Consider the following 22,122-nt stretch of genomic DNA (forward strand, 5'->3'; position numbering starts at 1 on the left):
TCATGATGTACAGGCCAGGAAGTTTTCTATCCTGATGCTTACCGCCAATGTGTTATCAATATCTGGCTCAGACCAATTTTTAAAGAAAAATCAATACAGAACTTTTCTGTATGGCTCAGATACTCCCATTTTATGACCCTCTAATCCCTTAATTCGGAATAGAGTCAGGGCAACTGGATGGAGCTAAGTGCTTACTGGCCAGATGCCCTTCCTGACGCCATGCGGAGTTTACAGCAGATATTTTTTCTTTGCATCCTAGGAGAGAAACATCTGCTGCTACCTAGGATTGAACTTTCAACTTTCTGAGTGGAAGGCGAGAGTCTTCACCCTTAGGCCACTATAGCTCAGATCTGATTTAATAAATAGACTTGATACATATAGACTACATAAATAAGTCATATGAAAAAGCAATAGGTGTCATGACAAATTTCTGGTTAAGCATGAGGAATAACATACTTAAAGTATATGCATGGAACTCAGCACAGTTCCCTGTGCTTGCTCCCTGCTTTTTATTATTACATTGGTAAATCAGTATCATGAAAAGCTCCTGAACTGCCGTGTTATGCACATCTATATTATTTACTATACCTGCAGATGAGGTCTTGAGGTCTTAGTGATGTCTTGATAGGACACTGATTCTTTCCAATCTCTTTTTCTTTTGGATTTATTGGATATTGTCAGCCCTTCAGATCCTGAACTGGTTAATCTGTAATCATTTGCTTTTGTTTCCTTCATTGAATTTGGTATCTGATTCTGAAATACTCTAGGAGCTCCTTCAGCTATTTCATCAGTTTTCTTCCATCTGAGAAGATTCTGACCTGCACTGAGATGTGCAGGTTTATTCAAAAGCTGACAGATGCTTGCTGTGTGATGCTTTGATTGGTTATCAGCAGATATCAAAGAAAAATGTAGCTTTGTAGATTTGGTTTTACTGGAATGTTTGGTTAAAACTGTTTCATTAGATAAAGGGAAGTTTAACAGATACCCAACATCTTTATTTTCTTCTTTTAATAGAAATTTGTTAGCTCTGATATTTTTTCTCACCTTCTGAGAAACGCTTTTATTTGTAACATTTTGAAATGATGTATCAGAGAGTGATTTGTTAATCTGATCTGCATTTGGGCTGAATACAGCCAATTTAGCAATTGCATTATCTGTTACTAGTTTGGGTAAATCTTTTGAAACATTTTTTGTTTTCTTTTCATTGATTCTTTTAGTGAACAGTCTATCCACTTGCAGTAACTTTCCTTTGAAAATGGGTATGATCCTCTTGGCATCATTTGATTTCAATGTTGAACCAGAATTTTCTGATGTTTTCCACTGTTGTCCAGTATTGATTTTGTCTCCTACCCCAGCATGCTCATCATCTGCAGAAGTATACAGTATTTAAAGAAAATACCAGTTTACAGATGGTTGACTTTAAGCTCCACCTTGTGGCTATTATTTATAGTACATGCTTAAAGTTTGAAATACATTACCTTTCTTTGGAACTACTTGAGTCAAAGGTACCTTGCACTTCCTTCCTACAGAAAGGTTGGCTGGTTTAGAGTTTACTTTCTGAAACACAGGAACCAAACAGAACAATCTGAATCACATTACACATCACTAATTAATTTTATATATCATTGTAAATACTTTGGAATTAACAATTATAACTGTAATATAATACCAGAAAAAGAACAGAAAATGTAGTTTTCTAGCTCTTAATAACACATAAAATACTATAATCTTCTCATGAAAGTTGGCACTGGATAAAAATCCATTCAAATGGACCTGTGCTTTTTATTAAGAGACTGAAAGTGAACAATAATTCAATTCTGTATCAACTGTATTGGAATGAACTTTTTGAGTTACCACCATTCATTCAATGACCATTTGCAGTAAACGACAGTGTTGAATGAAAGAAATTATGGACGTTTTTCAAAGTTCTGGCCACTGCAGTGCCTTCGTGATCATGTGAACAAAATTTGGATGCTCGGCAACCAGTTCATATTTATGACAGGTTGCAATGTTCTGCTGTCATGTGATCATCATTTTGCAACCTTCCCCGCTGGCTTCCCATAAGCAAAGTCAGCGGAGAAGCCAGCAAGGAAGGTTCCAAGTCGCTTAAATAAGTTTCCCTCCCGGGGCCTTTCTTTACTCTCACATCTTTCTTCCTAGCTTCGCTCCCAGGCACCTTGCACCTTCTTTCCCTGGCCTCCTTGCACTTGCACAGGTGTGTGCACCCTAGTTCTAGCTGACATTTGCTCTCTTTTTCCTCCCATTGCTGATGAGGTGTCCCTGGCCTGGCCAGGTTGTGGCTAGGCTTTGTGCTGCACTGCAGCACAGGGGCTGCGTTTTGCAGGCTGTTCACACTTTGAAAAAAAAAAAGAGCAAAGAAACAGCAGCTCTAAGCCACAGCATGCCCAAACACCTGTTTGCACCTGGATGGGGCTGGGGCTGGCTTCATGCTGCAAAAAAAAAAAAAATGGAAAAAGGAAAAAGCAGTCAAAAGCAGGACAGCAGCGGGCTAAAAGGGCATAGATGGAAGGAAAACAGGGTTGCTGCAACGGCTGCAGTTTCAGGTACAGGTCCTAAGAAATCCCTTCTTTCAAAATTGGTGTAATTTCAAATGATCGCTGAATTAATGGTTGGAAGTCAAGGACTATCTGTAATTCATTCTAGCCTCAGTGCATTTGCTGGTACTGTATATCAGCACTTTTCATTATAGAGCTATATTAGCAAAAGTAAGATACAGAGGAATTTTCACACAACACTTGGCAGTTATATTAGAGATAATATATTTTCTAAGGTGAATTACCTTGTTTCCGCCATATAATAAAAACACTACTGTTAAACATTTCTGAATAAGATAACAGAGTAAATTAAAGCCCTTTAGCCTTGTTCAGATTGAATGCATTTATGTTTTCATTTCAGATTTCAGCACAGCTCAGATATATACAGCTAGTGCCTGAATGGGCATGATGCAGTGTCTGTTTTCAAATTAGACATGGGATTAGATGCCATCTACATACAGCAGCAGCTTTAGTATCAATCCCAGTGTTCATCATTGCTGTGGTGAATTTTTTCTAGAAATATCTAGAATTCTTTGTCAACTAAGGCCAAATGGGAAGCTAGTTATATTCCCTTCCTCCCAGGAAGATTGTCATGTAAAGTGATATAATCAAATTCCATCTCTCATCCAGAAAATGTCAGGTATAGGGAGCTTATTTTTACTTTTCTGCCAAAAACAGTACTCATTTTCTTCGAACTGAAAAAATGAAGAGGCATAACCTGCCTTCAATTACTAGCCAAAGATCCTACATACGCTTAAATGCTTCTTTTCATGCTTCCAACTTTCTTTATTCTTTCTTTTCCATTACTATAACATAGCGAGAAGACGATTTTATTTTTTAATGTTTGAGCAGCATTGAATTTTTTTTAGACAATGTATGCATTCTAAATAACTAAATCAATAGCAAGGACCATCTTGGTTTAGTATATTTCATATTTATACAATATAGATTTTAAAAATGGATGGAAAATAAAGTATAAAGAATAGAAAATTGTCTCCTGTTTTGTAAGCACAAAATTTTAGACAAAGCCCATATGTAAAACCTCAGAGCCAAATCTGTATGGAACAGGCAGAGCTAAGCTGCAATGTGAACCACAGCTAATAAGTACAAGCCAACCCAACTGATTTAAGATGTAATTCAACTGCAGTTTTAAAAAATTACTGAGTATCTAGTCTTGTTATGGAACATCTCAAAATACCAATAAGCAGTTTTGTCAGTTCTTTCTCCCTTATTTCTATTACTCAAGACAACTTAGATTAGACTTGTGACTGATTGCTCTCATTTCTTAAAATCAAAGAATAATATTGGTACAAATCTCCATCTGGAAGTAATTAGTGCATAATTCTGCAAAGAAATCATTTTTTATTATTCAGGAGGTTTTTATAGAAAAATAAGTGTCACAGTAATCACAATTTGCATTTAGCTAGACCTTAAGGAATCATTTTAGCTATTTACAGATATACCAGTTACATCAGTGTTTTTGGTGTCACAGCAAAAACACTTGGTCTGCTCTAAGTGTTTACTATCACACTTTAGCTGCCTTCTAAATTATGATAATAAAGCATTAGAAAAGCATTATATTGAGAAAAATGAAGATAGTTGACTTTCAATGTTTAATAAACGATACACACATACACATTAACCTATACAGTATTACCTGAACAGATGCTGTTATAAAATTATTTGTAGTACACATTGCTTTCTGTGTCATCTTAAGAGGAAATCCACATATATGAGGAATGGCAATCTTCAGATCAGTAACAAAAGAATCTAAAATAGCTTCTAAATCTGCTCTAGGAAAGTACTGTACGGGCTGACTTCTGATGCAACTGGAAGGATATCTGAATCAGTATTAAGGGATGAAATAAACAATTTGATAAATTGATATTAAAAAGCATCAGGTTTACCATAGGCACAATTTCTTGAACGACAGGGATTTGTTAAAGTAAAGACAGCAAGTAAAACCTACAATGGGTACTTTCTGCACAAAGTCAGTAAAATGAATGAGAACTTCAGAAAAACTTGCTCATGTTTCATTTGTTTCAACAGAGGTTTGATGGTTAAGTTTAAATGTAGGTGTTGGAGGAAGGGAAATAAGAGTTTACAGGATTTAGAGGCTCCAAGGATCCACTGATACAACAAGATTTGCTAGGTGAATTTGTGTGGTTTATATGTAATTGAGAGACTGGAGCAATAAGAGAAGAACAAGAATTAGGAATGAAGTTGAGCAGAGGTAGCAGTGGTAATACTGTCCTGTGATGGGGATGAGGTATGCAGTCAGAGTTTAGCTGACTGCAATTAGGTAGGTCTCAGTAATATTGGCAGCAATATTGTAGTAAGTAAATATAGCAGTTGTCATTGCTGTAATTGCTAGGCTTACTCACTGAACACTGGTGAGAATGGAGCCCTGATGGTAGTTCTGGTGGTAGCAATGGAACTAGCAGAAGATCAGAGTTGAAGCACGCACTGCACCAGAGACTGTGGTCTGGAGCTGGAATGGCAGAAGTGACAGTGGAGGGATATCTATGATATTTCTATCTTCCAGGCATTCAACAACGATGGGAGGGAGTAATGAAGCCAAGGTGAACAGTGTATTATTGTTGTTGTTGTCATTTACACAACAATGTGAAATCACAGCTGCCAGTTCTTTAGTTGGTGTTGGTCCTCATACACATTGGGTTTTTCCCAAGAACCTATGTTATCAGTATGAAGCCTACAAGTATTTGGGCATTTACCGTTGGATAACATCAAACGTGGACAAGTTAAAAATGTGCTTGGTAAAAAATACATCCAAAGAGTGAGAAAATTGCTAAAAGCAAAATTGAACAGTGGAAACACCATCAAAGCCATCAATACCTGGGCCCTATCTGTGATACAACACACTGCTGTAATTATTAATTGGACAGAAGCCGAACTGGACACTTTGGACCAAAGAGCAAGAAAACTGATGACTATTCACTACACATTACTTCTCTGTTGTGGTATTGATAGATTACTGTATACCTGCCCTGCAGAAATGGAGGCAGATATTTAGAAGTCAACAAATGGTCAGAGGAAAAAAAGTTGGGTAATTGGGTAATTATGTAAAGATAGCCATGAACAAGTATTGATGCAAGTTAAAAATTGGAACTTATGAATGTACAGGAACTAGAAGCCCTGGAGCACAAGTAGGCATAAACTGTTACAAGTACATCGAACAGTTAAAAAAGAAAAAAAACATTGGAAGAATAGGTGAAGGATGGTAAAGAAGATGCAGTGAAACTAGTACATAGAAGGAGACTGACTGTGGCACAGGAAGGCAAATATGGTATCAATAGTAATAGGTGCATTGGGAAAAATCCTAAAACATCTGAAGCACCACTTGAACACCATCAACAATATAAAGTAACCACCAATCAATTGTCAAAGGTAGCTTTACTTGAAATAGCTTACATCCTGCAATGATACATTTAGTATAATTAAACACCTCCCTCTTCCAGGTCTTTAGGAAGGGCTTGCAAGGTGGGCAAAAATGCCAAATATAATCTAAACTTCTGGCTAATTGTGCAGCTGCCCATAACAATGGCAAATCACTCGATACAGGTGAGGTGGGGCATGAAACCTACAGCCATACAGGCTTGTCAAGGTTAAGTCAAAGTTAATTGTTTGCATCCAGACTTGTACACTCTAAATAAATTTTGAAGCCTTTTACAGATCTTCCCAGTTAATTTAAAACTGACCATGATGCAGAAAGTTGGAAGAAATAAATAAATGGTTGGCATTTATACTTCACTAACTTCTGAAGAAAAATGGTTGCAGATGGGTTTCTATATGTGAAAACACAAAATGCAGAAATCTACAATTAGAGCACAGAATTCTGCTTTAAGAAACTCAGTTTATACTGGGAAAAAATGGAATATGCATTTATCTGTTTTACATTTATCTCATCAAATGAAAGATAACTGTGACTATGAATGTTTATTTTTCATGTGGTAAGAGGCAGAATATTTATTTAATTTCATAACAAATATTCAGTAAGGGAGTATTATAATATCATATTTTCATATTATAATCTTGGCTCATGTTCCTAAGAAGGCACCACATGAAAACAAATAAAACATATAAAAGATATGTAAAAAGTTGTTCTCCTATCAGTCTGAAATAAATGTTGAAATACATCTGTGAATCCTCTGGGAGAAGGTAGCCATACTAAAGATAAAATATATACATAAGATATAACATAGTAATAACTTCATCAATTGATTTATTATTTATCAATGAGCAGATGTATGTATGTATGTATGTATGTATGTATGTATGTATGTATGTATGTACGGTATGTATTTCCTTACCAGATTTTCCCAATGTAACTGTAAATCACTGTATGAATGAAATGGAGAATCAGGTGGAATTAAATGACTGATACTCATAATCTGACCCATTTTCATACTGGAAGAGGTACAAAAAGAATATTAGAAAATTAGTATTAAATGGTAGAAATCATAATTATGCAACAGATATTTTAAACTAGGTTTGAACAATCGCTAATATGTTTACTGTAATAAAAATATATTGCAGGAAAAGTTTCATTCATCTTAATACAATTCCTTGTAAAATATGAAAAACATACCTTGGCAAAACATAACACCAATTACTTAAAATAGAACATTTTGAAATGACTGCAGTGGTATCATTGTTAAAGCTCTTTATGATGTTTGTTGAAATATCAAAATCTTCAAGCTAAAATAGAAAAAAAATAAACAATTTTTGAAATGTTAAGTATAAAAAATATAAAACAATGTGTGTTAAAATAATATTGCATAAAAGCTTTCATTAAAAAAATTAGTTATTACAATACATTTATAAAGCATTTTATAAAAATCGTGCTATAAAATTAAGGGATGCATAATTATTTAATATAAAGCAGTCATTTAAATCCTTTCAGAGTTTGAAATTACTCTCGGTATGGATCTGTGATTTGCAATTTACTGACACAATATGCATATTAAAATAAATTACAGCATTAAAAGAAAAATGCATGTTTTAAAATTTAAGTACCCAATTTTCTTTCTAATGAGTTAAACATAACCAGTAAATCTTGATTGTGGTCATCATCAGAAATACACTAATAGATTGTGTTGTTGGTTTTTTCTTTTCTTTCTTTTCTTTTTTGGTCCCTTGGAGTCACTGTTGACTCTTGGGATATTGCCTGGATTAGTTCCTGCAGTTTTCGTGGCAAGATTTCAGAAGTGGTTTGCCATACTTGTTTACAATGACTGAGAGCTAGTTAGTGGCCAGAGGTCATCCAGCTGGCTTTGGGCTTAAGATAAGACTAGAACTCACACTCTCCTGATTTCTAGACTGATGCCTTAATCTTTACACCTAATTAGCTCTCTCAATACCTGAATACCTTTATTTTAAAATTTCAGTGTTATATCAGAAATTACCAATACAACGCTTCAATAAGATGAAAATTGTGCCTGGTAATTTTTGTATGCATCTGAGAGAAAAGAGAGACAGAAATGAGAGAGTGAGATGAATTGCTTAACAATAATTGATTGTTCTATTCTGTAAAAGAATCTTAAATAGCCCTAGATGCACAAGCACAATGAAGCCCCATCAAAAGCAAATGTAAAAAGTTACATTATTTCTGTACCTCAGGCGGTGGTAAACATATCCTGCATATTTCCACAGTGATGCAAAGTTGAGTTTCTGATACACTGATATCCACAGCTGAAATAAAATTCATAACACCCAGTATACAGCATTTTCATATATCCCTATTTTCCCCATAAGTACATAAGGCAAAAATTATACTGAATTCTAAATGGAGTTGCTGCTCACCAATGCTCCATTTAAAATTTAGTGATGTTAACATATTTGCATCATCTCTACTATAAATTGATTTCTCCCTATAGCCCTAAATCTGGCCTTTGGAAAAGAATACATAGTTTGTTTGCATCAGCTACTATTTTAGCTATTAAGAAATCTGAATATGATCTGAAGAAAGCTGAAGTACTCAGAGTCGTAGTATCAGTAGCTGGCACAGGGTGGTGAGACATATAGTAGTACACTTGGCAATATCATGGAACTCCTGCCTCCATTACTTGTTGGTTGGTGGTTGGAGTGGCTTGATTGCTATTTGGAACCATGGTGATGAAGTGGTTAGAATGCAGTATTGCAGGCTAACTCTGCCCAAGCCAGGAGTTTGATCCTGACTAACTCAAGGTTGATTCAGCCTTCCATTCTTCCGAGGTCAGTAAAATGAGGACCCAGATTTTTTTGGGGGGGGGGGCAATATGCTGACATTTGTAAACTGCTCAGAGAATCCTGTAAAGCTATATAAATCTAAGTGGTATTGCTATTTATCTCTGGAACTGCATATCTGGAAGATTAAAATATTAACAGTTTCTGCTTAATATTATCTAGGTAAATAATATGATGCAGCAATTAATGTGTAACAATAGTTAATTATGCAAGGCAAGTGAAGTATTCAGTGATGATTACCAAAGATAAATAACAAAGTGAAAGTTGCCTGCCTGGAAAACTACATCTTGGTTTTGTTACATCTGAATCCCATGCAAAAATAATTGCTTGTGGTTGCTTACACTTTTAAATATTGCTAAACAGGAGCAGGACTAACAGGAAAACAAAGCAGTGGTATAAGTCTGCATTATTTGCTTGCATGGTGACTCTCAATCTTGATTTCAATCATAAAACGTTTTGGTAAATGTATATGCCTCACAATTGCTCAACTGACAATCTCTGTAGATTATATTTGATATACCATTGATTTTTTTCATTCTTGCATGTACAAAATATAACTAAGGCATGCACAAAATATAACTAAGGTAATTCCAGGCCCGTAAGAGTGAGAAAATATTTATTCATAGTGTACTCACCAACTGCATTTTGCTTTCTCATCTGTGACAAAAAATTTCTCCCTTAAAAATATGAAAGAGCTGATTATAACTCACAGTTAAAACTATACCAAAGCAATGTCTTTACATATTAGCATGAGGAAAATATGTTTATATTTCATTATACATTGTTTATGTAATGTTTGCATCACAATATATTCCTTATGTATTAAAGAGGAAAGAGAGGAATGTATTATTTGATAAATGGCCATAGGGAGAGAAGCGTGATTCGGTCTGGGCTGCAGTTAACCCCTTCTTGGGAGAGGGAATGGTCCCGTCAGTTCTTAAAGAGGCTTAAAGATCCTCCCTCTGGTCTGTACAACTAAATCTTGGAGTCAAAGTCCATTCAGGCAGCATTGACTAAGATGGCATGCTTCTGGTCTTCTTGGATTCTGATCCAGATTGTATTCCAAGGACTCAGAAGTTCTCTACTTGTCTGGATCTCCAAACTACTGGAGGAGGAATCATGTCATGTGGGAGCGTCTCATGAATGGCCATAAAAATTCCTAACAAAGAGATAGGAATTAAGACAGTGATCCCAATTACCTGATGGTTCCTGGCAAAACGGCAACTACACCACTGCTCCTGAACCTGCTTTTTATAAGCTCTAAATGTATCATCCTCAAATACATGTCACAACCTAGCTTGGCAATATTGAGTCAGCCAACCTAATTAGCTTGCAATTTCAAGAGGAAAGTGCAGATTTTAATAGTATCCAAACATGTTTGTGCTGACCCTAACTATGTAAAAATAAAGTAATATGTGTATCGCTCACACAAAAATATAAAATATTGCATAAACGTTCAGTTTTGAGGAATTTTCAGATGATAAAGAATTGGAGATAGAAGTGGCTGATGCTGAAATTATATAGTCTACATTTGAAATATTTTCAGAAATGAAGAACCGATTGAAGAATATGTTTGTTTTCTATTTTATGATACATGAATTGAGTCATTACTATAATAATAGAAACTTCAAAAATTTTGCAAAGCACAGGCTCTCATGATTGGTTTCTTGGCAGACAGTCCCCCCCAAAAGGTATTTACAACCCAAATTCGAAGTTCTGATGGCCTCTGGTCATGTGACCACGTTTTCGGTGCTCAGCAACTAAGCCACATTTATGGCCATTAGCAGTGTCCCATGGACACCTGATCATGATTTTTGATGTAAAATCATAAAAACTGGTGTTTTTATGGCAAAAAACATCCATAGGAAACAATGGGTTCACTTAACAAACTCTGGTGTTTACTTAACGATTGCTGCAAAAAAGGACATAAAATTGATGTGGTCACTTGATAACCCACTTAATGACCATCATGACTTATGACCATAATTGCGGGTTCAATTACCATTGTAAGTTGAGGACTACCTGTAGTCAGATTTACTGAACAATATTGTAATAACCATAGCTAATAATAAATATATGCACCATGTAGAAAATATATAATACTATAAAAACATTTTGATTATCAAAGGTTCCAAATAATTAATTACCTTGTATCAACAAGTGACCGGCTTGGTTCCAGTTAGGGGCAAGTTTGGCTCTAAGAGTATAGGAAAGGCAGACTTGAAAGATAGTTGGGGTAACACTTTCTGGCATTCCTACCTAATAAATATACAAATAAATAAAAATGCATTTGTATTTTCTCTTTGAAAACATTGCCTCCATATGAAATTGAATATTATTATTATGGAACACCTTACATTTAATCAAATATAATCCATCTAGCAAAGTACAATGTATTCTCCAATGGTTAAGAGTCAAACACAATAACCATATTACTGCTTTGTGTTCAGTGAATAACCCTTACAAGACGGTTCAGCCGGATAGCATGCTAGTTGTTCCACTGTAATTTGCATTAATGATTAACAAGACAGGAATAGACTTAAGTTAGGTCTGCACTGACAGCAAAGGTTAAATCCTCTCTTCCACTCTACTGGTCTCAAATCAATATTATTCTCCTGTCATAACAATTATATACTAAGCAAAAATGCATCTAGACTGACCTTCAGCATAGATTGTTCTAGTCTCACACCTGTTTTATTTTCTATTTTCTATTGGTACACCTACAAAGGTTCTAGGCTACCCTGGCAAACCTATGGTAAAGCAATAACAATGGCAGCAATGCTATCACTGGAAAGATACAGATAGTACAACATTATCAAGCCATAAAATGACCCACAAATGACTCAGTCATAAAATGTATGCTTCACTGATTTTAATATATAGAATATTTCTGAAGAAGGCATTTGCAAATCACCTACTGTATAGTAAAGCATATGACAAATTGCTTATTTAGGTCCGACATAATACAGCTGATGGACTCATGATATGGTGATTGTAAATCATGTATTGAATGTTACAAGTGGTAGGAACTGTATGACTGTTCTTAAAAAGTATGGAAATACACACATTAAGTAAAGAAGTGTGCTAACTCATAGAAGATTGTTGGAATTTCACACCTGTTTTATTTTCTATTTTCTATTGGTACACCTACAAAGGTTCTAGGCTGCCCTGGGAAATCTGTGGTAAGGCAATAACAATAGCAGCAATGCTACCATGTTTTCCCCAAAATACAACCTACCTCGCTTGATTTTTGGGGTTGGGCCTAATATAAGCCCTAGCCCAAAAAGTAACCCCTATTTAAGACCCTGCCCGCTCCGTCCCACCGTAGGCTTTTTATCAGGAGTCAAACACTGAATATCCTGAGAGGTCACAAGCACTGTAATAAGAGGGCACTGCACCACTCAGCTTAATTTGGATATTAATCCAGCATTTTTCCAAAAGAGCACTAAACCTCCATTCAGAAATAGCTTGACTGAGAGGTCACGGGCACAGAGGACAGGTGTTGCAACATGCCAGATAATCCTCTCTGTGTTACCTGTGTCCTGTCACTATTTGTTGCATGTGCTAGACCCATGTTTTTTAAAATAGACTGATTAATCGATCATAGGTGCAGAACATTTCAGCATCTGCAACTTGTCACTTGCAGAGCTTGAAAGACAGCTGAATCTCACATTCCAGATACTTGTCTACACTTGTCCAGCTTGTCCCATCACATACTTGTTTTTCTGGTAGGCAGATAAGACTCAGTGGGAGGAAGAACAAAGCCAAGATAGTCCATTAAATAGTTTTCATAGCTTGAGTTACATTAAAACTGATAAGGATGGCACCACTTGCCAGCCTTGTATTGATACAGAATAGAACTCAACAATCAGGGCAGTACAATTTATATCAAGCTACTTTTATGTAGATTCCATTACTGGAGGAATGAACATTAATGGAGCATTAAACAGAAATATAAAACTTAATACATAGAACAGTCTCATAAGATGATTATGATTTGGGGGCCATAGATGAACACAAAATACCACTTACCAGAAGGCCAACTGATGAAATTCTCCCCCACTCCATTTAGACTTTCAGGATACTGTCTACTGTCTTAACTTATTTATAGGGAATCCTCAAGTTACAACCGTAATGGAACCTGCCCATTATGGTCATCATGGTCATATTTTACAACCTTTTTTGTGGTAGTTGTTACGTGACTGACGTGGTCATAAAGTAAACCAATGGTTAGGGTAACTGCTGGTTTTTTTGGCAAAAGTAATAAAACATGGTCATATGACCTCAGGATGTTGCAAACAGCCATACATATAGCCCAGCGCCAAAGTGCGGTCATAAGACTGTGGGGAGGGGGAGGGGGACAACCATCGGATCTTTGAATCTGAGTCATAAGTAGCTCTAAAGTAGGTCTGTTGATTGGAGAGAGAGGCGTTACAAGAAAGTAAGCAAGCACACAATAGGAAATACACTCGGCTATTTGCACAGCCCACTGATGGCTCCCTGCCCCAAGTGCACTCTTTTTGAAGTGTATTCCCCATCTTATTCTCTTATAATCCTTTTCCTTCATAAAAAATTATATACACATTTTCTACCACAATCAGAAGAAAAACATACATTATTGTTTTCTGATTGGTCTATTAGGTATTGACATCCTGCTCATTGACAGATATTTTTATTTATGATGCATAAAATTTTCACTGAATTGATGTATGTCACCAAATTTACAATAAAGCCATGATGGCCAACATCTATAGACTGTATAGCCTAAGATATGTTTTTAAGATCAAAGTGGATACTCTTGTTCATTGATCAACCTGGCTACATAGATTAGTAAAAGTTCTGTGCAAGGTTTGATTCCGTTATAGCTGCTCAATTATATTTTTGCTGCTTTGTTATTAGAGCTTATTAGCATGGCTTAAAAAGAAAGGTCCACTCTGATTCTATAGTTCAGGACTGGATAATCCATGGTCAACATGTAGTTATCTTTAGCACCCCATTTCCAATCCTCTCTTCTGCAAGAGTCACTGCCAAAATTACCAGCACACCAGCAATGACCAATTTTCTGCAGCACACTTTCAGGCCATCTTTAAGCACTTGGGTAATGGATTTAAGGATGAAAATGGCAGTGTTTGTTTTCCAGAGGTTCTCCAGCCCTTTTTTTCATTCTTATTCCTCCTCTTAAAGGCATAACATCTTTGGTCAATCCCCTTACAGTGAAATAATTACATTAATAAAATGTTGGGAGAATGGCTTGGAATCCCTGCATATCAGAGGTTCCCCAGATCTGCCAATGCCTACATCTATTTTCCATAATCTGGTCAGCTTCCAAATATTTGGATTTCAGTTCCTATGATAGTCCACGCAGCATGTCAATTTCTAAGAAATCTGGGAGATGAAATTCATATGAAAAGTATTGTCAACTTTGTGAACAATATTTTATAAACAATACTTTGATCAGCATAGTATATGAATTGTAGTAAATTAAATGACCATATTATAATGTCATAAAATAAAATGTAAATATCTAAAAACTCAGATACATTAAACAACTATTTTTTTATATTTTGGTAAATAAAATGTAATTTTCCAACAGCCTTAATGATATACACGCATCTTACCTTAAGTATATATTCTATATGCAAGGAAAAATATATTCAAATTCATTATTTATTTAAAAAATACAAATTGAGAAATGTGAAGTTCACACAAGCTCAAAATTTACGTGAGAATTTTTATAAAATGTTTTATAGATGGCACTTGGATCCTTCAACTATGTCTCGTATTTATGTGAATTATGAATCCAAGTGTTGGAGGTGTGGACACACAGACGCAACTTTTTTTCATATGTGGTGGACTTGTAAGGTTATTAAGGCCTTTTGGATACAATTGTGGTGGAACCTACAGCAAATCTTTAAAAAAAGGATTATCTTTCTCCCACAGCTGTTTCTTCTAGGTATTGTGCAAGATTTAGACGTAAAAGAGACAAATCTGTTGCTTTATTGTTTAACTGCTGCTCGTTTGTTGATAGCCCAAAACTGGAAGAGCCCAATTCTGCCTACAATGGAAGACTGGAGATTGAAAGTTTCGAATCTTGCTGAAATGGCAAAGATCTCGGCTTATTTGAAGAACTACTCAAATGAACAATTTTTATTAATATGGAGAAGATGGATTGTTTATATTCAAAAGAAGTATAGACTGGTAGAATATAACCTAGGTTTTTAGATTTTCTTATTTTGTTTATTCTTTCTATCTTTTCATGTAGATTAAGATATTTTGTGGAGTTAGAGATATTAGTATTTGTTTACTTATATATGAATATTATCCTGGGACTAGGTTTGGGAAGTCCGGGGGGGGTGGGGGATTTTATTTTTTACTCTGTTTATTGGATTATGATTGTTTTCTATGATGAAAAAATAATAAAAAAATTTTTGGAAAAAAAAAAAAGTATTGTCAACTTTGTGAACAATATTTTATAAACAATACTTTGATCAGCATAGTATATGAATTGTAGTAAATTAAATGACCATATTATAATGTCATAAAATAAAATGTAAATATCTAAAAACTCAGATACATTAAACAACTATTTTTTTATATTTTGGTAAATAAAATGTAATTTTCCAACAGCCTTAATGATATACACGCATATTACCTTAAGTATATATTCTATATGCAAGGAAAAATATATTCAAATTCATTATTTATTTAAAAAATACAAATTTAGAATTAAATACTTCTGTTCCCATCTGTTCTATGATAGCTATATTAAAAAAGCAAACTTCATCACAAACTACACACATAACTAATATAAATACATTCTTTAAATGATAAAGACCCTGCAGAGGTTAAACTAAACTATACAGGAAAGCTTGGGATGTTTTCATATGCATAAATAAAACAACCAGAAAAAATAATATTCATCACTTACTGTAGCTCTGTGTTTCTCTATATAAGCTTGAAATGTTCCTGATTTATAAAAGGGTATCTAAAACAAGCAAAAGATAAGTTACAGCATATACGGTATTTCCTCTTTAAATTCTTGTTTTTCTTTTCCTTTACTATATTCTTATTTTCCTTTTCTCTTTCTCCTTTTTTTGCATCTGCTGCTTTTTTTTCAAGTTTGTATTAGTTTTTACTGTATAATCTTGTAAAGTATAATAAGTACAGTAATATTAAGATAATCTTAATATAATTACTATAAAAAGAACATTGCAATTTTCAGATAAAATCAAATCCAATATTAACAGGGATTAACCCATTAAGATTGGGTTTCATGACAAAGTTAGACATATTCCTTCCTTAATATCTTAAATTGCAGCAGAAGTTGAGCAAAATGTTCCTGCAATCAGGATTTGGGAAGCATAAACAAGACCAGCATAAAAGCAATCCATTCACTCATTTTGTTCACTTATAGAGGACAAGATGAAATTCAGGAGACATCTAACGTGCTAGGGAGATGAAGACTGAAAAGGCAGATGAAGAACAAAAATAGTATTGCTTGCTGTTGATGAGTAAAGAAAAACGAAAGGCTGATCACATGTATATTTTTATAGTAGATAAAATATGTTATGATCAATATTGTTAAGTTCTTAGATCTTTTTTATCAATTTAGTATAAATTGAGGGTGTGAAATACATACCTGCTTGCCTTTAGTAAGCTAAAAGGGAAAAAATGCTTTTTGAAACAAAGCACTCTGTGTGAGAGATATGTGAATATGCGAGAACTTCCTATTGACTAACTGTAATTTTTTAAGCTGCATAAACTGAAACTGATTTTATTAATTTTTAATTAATAAAAATTAAGTATTTCTGACCGTCATAATCACTGAAATTTGATTCAATGTTCCAGGAACAGGTGAAGATATGATACCTTGACATAGCAGCAGGAGTTGCCTAAGTAAAATATTAAAAGCTTGTCACTAATCTTAATAAATGTATACTTTTAATTAAGATTTGTATATAAGGCATGGAATCCTCAAAGGATTTCTTTAAAACTTGCTACCAAATATTTTTTTCTTTGATAACAGAGGAAGGTAATAAATATAAACAGGTAACCATACAAACAGCAATATATTAAATTTACTATTTACTAATTTACTATTTAATTAATTTGGCCTACCTTTTTTTCTTGATCCAACCAAGTTTTGGAATGCTTCCATAAGCATTAAAATCAATGTCCCTTGGCTTCCCAAATTAATAATCACCTTGATAGCATTCCAATGATAGCATTCCAACCCTCAAAGTTTTATCCCTGAAGGGAAAAAATCCTAACCCCTTTTAGTAGAGTCAATTTTTTTTAACAAATTAAACAGCTTCTAATAATGAAAACAAACATTCTGAGAGGTAGAAAATAAGCAAAAATAAAAAAGAACTTTGCTCCAATGAATTATTATTCTGCTTTCTCATTATTCCACCATGTTCAACCATATTCAGCCTCTATAACAGATAACACAGAAAAAGGAAAGGAAATAAACTATTGCCACTAAAATATACTTTCCAGTGTCTTTACTACAATTGGTCATTTAAAATAGGGGTCCCCAACCCCTGGGCTGCGGACCAGTACCAGGCCACACAAACAAGCCAAGCCCCATCTGCAGGATGCAGGCAGTACACAAAACCACGCCCCCTCTGGTCTGTGGAAAAATCTCTCTCCATGTAACTAGTCCCTGGTGCCCAAAAGGTTGGGGACCTCTGATTTAAAAGTCTACATACCTCACCAAAATGATTTCTAATATAATGACCTATCAGCCATCCCCAAATATAAAAATCCTGACATAGGATTGTATGTAAATTCTACTGTTCCAGTTGTAAAGGAAATTATACCAGCAAACAGAATAGCAAAAACTGATCTGCCAGTTATTCTATTGAAAGTAAAATTTGAATAACATTTACTTAAATTGAAACTGAAATTTAGTTTGGAGATTCCTCTTCACATGAGACATTTACACCATTATAAAAAAAGTCTAGATTTTTTAAAATAAAAGCTTTATTTTTTGGGGGGGGGGATTTTTAATATCTGAGTTCAATCATAAAGGTAGAAAATCTTTTTCAGTAACAAAAGCATCAAATTCTACTTGCAATCAGGTAGACTGTTAAAATATGAACTGTATTTAAATATGCAAGTGAAAAAATTGTTAGAGTTTGAGCTACAGCTACTAAGTTATGCTTATAATGCAACTTACCATTGACCGAACAAGTTCATTTTATCATCATAATCCTGGGTGGCTTACAAACAGCAATAAATACAGTAAAAGTATAAAAACTCCCCAAAGGATCCCTCCTCCCATTAACAAAAACTTTATTGGCTTCGGTCTCACTCTACTTCAGTGGTTGTGTGAAAACCAGTTTTTCAAGGCTTCTCAGGACAGTGATGGCGAACCTTTTGAATTTGGTTTGTCAACTATTTAGAATGCCTAACTTGACTCTACTGGCTTGTCTCTCACACATACATATCCCAAACAAAAGGAAAACAATTTTTAAATATACATTAATTAAAAAAATAACACCAATAGTGTATGGTACTATGCATTGTATAAAGAAATATCCAATAATTACAAAAATAAAATACATGTAAAACAAATTCATTTTCGGAAAGTCTAGAGGCTGCACAAGAATACACCCTATTCTCAAGTGGCCTCCGCAGCATCGCTCCCATGAGAGAAAGGGGCATGCTTTCGAGAAGAGTTATTTTCATGTGTTGACGAATGGTATGTCACCTTTGACACATGAGTCATAGTTTCGCCATCACTGATCTGCTTGCCATCTGATAGACACCTGCCAGATTTCAGGAAGAAGGGTGTGATTAAGTCAGATTCTGTGCTGACAATGCTTTCAATCAATTTTGGAAAGATAAGCAATGTGTCATCCTGTATTTTACAACAACATTTTTTAACTGAATCTATTATGAATTGGTAATTTTACTTGCACATCTTCCATTGTTCTGTTCTAATTTCAGTTGCTGCCAGTTGAGAACTCAATGTAACCTTCACAGCATAAAGCTTCTGCAGATCAGGCAGACTGCTGAAAAACAGTGACCGGCGTCTATCATCATTCATTTTGTTTGGCTAACCATGAGAAAGTAATCCAATCTGTAACATAAAAAAGTGATTATCAAAAAGATTGTCAAGGCTAAGGATTCCAATGAAGTAAATACACCAAAGCCATTTAGATCTCTAATGCAAAACTTTATTGGATACAGCATACCTGCACTATTGAGTTGAAAACCAGCTCTGGCAATATGGTGGGAAAATGATAATTAAAAGAGTAAAACTTTCCCTCCCCACTCTGACACTTTAGGTCACATTGTCCAATTAATCCTCGGGCAGTTGTTATGAGAAGAACCTCTCTGTTCACAACATCTGTCCAGTGACCTTGGTTCCCATCTGGATAGAATCCACCTGTGTATTCCAAACCTTTTCCTCCCCCCAACTATAGGCAAGCTAGAAACAGCATGGAACTTCTAATGCAAGCAATCTTCATAGCTTAACAAAGATGTAAAGATATGATACAATTCAAGCTATTAGAAAGTGATTTTTTAAAATGTCATTCTCTTTTATAGTGAAGTTGGATGGTTGAGTGTAATACTTATCAATATGAAACATGGTAATTAAGCATAAGGAGATGTCCATATATGTGGAGCATGCATGTAATTCTATTAAAGAACTTCTCTCTTTAAACTCAGGTTATTTCAGATGAAATGAAAAAAAAAATTCCAAATGCTACTTTCATTTCCTTCTCTCCAGAATGATGCGTTGGCATATAATACAGAAATGTAACTCCAATTTACTTTTTCCTTCACTTCTCTTACTTCCATAATAAAACTATACAAGATATTTTTACAAATTGGCTGAGCTCTTGTAAGGATATTCTTACAGAGAATGTAAATAAATTATGGCATTTGGATGCATTCTGATTTGAATATCACCACGAAATATAATTATGAAGAATACTTTGTCACTGCGATTTTAATTGCGAATTATAAATTTAATGAAAGTAAATGTAAATGTTTTCTCTTCAATTAATCAAACCAAATCAAAATTAGACCAAAACATTCCTGTAATCTTATTCTATGACTAAATTGGATCTTTTTAATAAGTTCCATTAGTTACTTCTGTATATGACATTTTGAAATTGTTTGCAAATGGCTCAAAGTTTATTTTAACTATTCAGAAGCAAGTCCAACTCATAAAGCTGGTACTAATGGTAACCCATCGACTTGGTTGTGGGAAGCCAGCAGGAAGTTGCCTTGTTAATGACCATGGGATGTGGTTAACGATGGCAATTGGGCCTGCTGGGATTGCTGTTGCCAAGTGATGCCATCCTACTTTATGACCGTGACATTTAGTGATGGAAATTCCAATCCTAATTCCTGTCATAAGTCGAGGTCTACCTGTACTGTGTAGGTATAAGTATTCACTTAACAATCATAATTGGTACCAGCAACTCCATCACATGCAACATGGTTGTTAAGTGAGACATTATGTGATTGTACTGGTTTTATGACATCAGTTCTGCTGTGGTTATTAAGCATCATGTGACTGCAACTTGCAATTTTACTGCTGGCTTCTCCATTGACTCTGCTTGTTGAAAGCCAGTTGTGAACATGCAAACTACAAACAGTTCTAAATGCCCGCAGGTTCTAGCAACAGAAAGACTGGTTTTTCAGTCACAAAAATGCATTAGAGCCTTTTAGGAAACAAAAGTATTCAGGGTGTAACTGATTAAAATCCTATAATTTCAGGCAGCAGTGCAATTGGCTGGAAAGTAATAATTATTTAATTAAATAATAAAGCTGAGTTTGTTAACTTGCCCAACAGTTATGAGGGAAGTGCGGCACCCATGACAAAGGATGATTAGGAAGAGATAGCAAGTTAGATATCTGAAAAGCCGGACAATATTTGATTATGCTATGCCTGCTGGATGGCGGACATAAAGACAAATTGCTTGAAGTCTGGTAACCTTATTGGAGATGAACTAGAATATAAGACCAAGTAATAAATAAAAAAATAAATAACTTCTGTTGTCAATGTTACTATATTTATGACTAACACTTTCAGTCATAACTTTTATCTGCTGATCTCACAGCAGAGATTTTAAAAACTGAAGCAAAGTTTATTTGACTCTCTTAATTATTTCATCTAAAAAGCTAAAATGGTAGAATATTTAGAATGTCAGAAATAATCTTTTTTCTCAGAGGCGTGAGAGAAAAACATGATGAAAAGCACTCATTCTTTTTCTTTTTCCAAACAATGATTATTACAAAATATGGTAACCTTAGAACTGCTACTTTAGAGTTGTTTTAACTTTTTTTGTCTTCAGGCCCAAACCCAACTGCCTCGGAAAACCAGAAAAACAGGAACTAAATCACGTAACTTTTGTTTCTCTTCCTACAAGATAAGCTGGGAGTATTTTGTCCTTCAAAATATATTTGTTGACCAGAGGAAAACTAAGTAATTAATATCTCTTTTAATATGGCTAAGTCACCTCAGGTATAATAGGAGCAAAACCCTCCTTCCGCTTTACATCATCAATCTTCTCACACTCAGTCTTTAATGCTGAAAAAAAAGCAAATGATGTACTTTTGGGAACTTGTCACATAAATAAGTATTTTCCACTAAGCAAGACATCAGTCAGCCACGCCCACTCGGCACGCAGCGATAAATAAATGGGTTTTGGGTTGCGATTTGGGCACTCGGTCTCTAAAAGTTTCGCCACCACTGGTATAGGTGATACCTTGCTCAATAGTAGTAACTGTGAGAGGGACCTCGGAGTCCTAGTGGACAATCACCTAAATATGAGCCAGCAGTGTGCTGCAGCTGCCAAAAAAGCCAACACAGTGCTAGGCTGAATTAACAGAGGGATAGAACCAAGATCACCTGAAGTATTAATACCACTTTACAGTGCCTTGGTAAGGCCACACTTGGAATACTGCATCCAGTTTTGGTCACCACGATGTAAAAAAGATGTTGAGACTCTAGAAAGAGTACAGAGAAGAGCAACAAAGATGATTAGGGGACTGGAGGCTAAAGCATATAAGGAACGGCTGCTGGAATTGGGCATGTCTAGTCTAATGAAGAGAAGGACGAGGGGGGACATGATAGCAGTGTTCCAATATCTCAGGGGTTGCCACAAAGAAGAGGGAGTCAAGCTATTCTCCAAAGCGCCTGAAGGCAGGACAAGAAGCAACGGATGGAAACTAATCAAGGAGAGAAGCAACCTAGAACTAAGGAGAAACTTCCTGACAGTTAGAACAATTAACCAGTGGAACAACCTGCCTCCAGAAGCGGTGAATGCTCCAACACTGGAAGTTTTTAAGAAGAGAC

The 22,122-nt window shown here is 35.0% G+C and overlaps 1 protein-coding gene across 1 annotated transcript; it reads right to left on the minus strand.

Moving 5' to 3' along the window:
- Nucleotides 1–582: 582 nt before the first annotated feature.
- On the minus strand, nucleotides 583–18,855 carry CUNH18orf63 (chromosome unknown C18orf63 homolog). The gene is given in 13 exon segments (XM_029284991.1): nucleotides 583–1,383; nucleotides 1,386–1,454; nucleotides 1,456–1,557; nucleotides 4,213–4,396; nucleotides 6,667–6,743; nucleotides 6,887–6,983; nucleotides 7,165–7,274; nucleotides 8,191–8,267; nucleotides 9,437–9,478; nucleotides 10,949–11,060; nucleotides 15,730–15,786; nucleotides 16,615–16,693; nucleotides 18,722–18,855. Coding segments are annotated over 13 exon segments (1,941 nt in total).
- Between the last annotated feature and the right edge of the window lie 3,267 nt (nucleotides 18,856–22,122).

The sequence above is a fragment of the Protobothrops mucrosquamatus genome, unplaced genomic scaffold (genome assembly GCF_001527695.2).
Source record: "Protobothrops mucrosquamatus isolate PMUCROS unplaced genomic scaffold, P.Mucros_1.0 scaffold1166, whole genome shotgun sequence".
NCBI lineage: Eukaryota > Metazoa > Chordata > Lepidosauria > Squamata > Viperidae > Protobothrops > Protobothrops mucrosquamatus.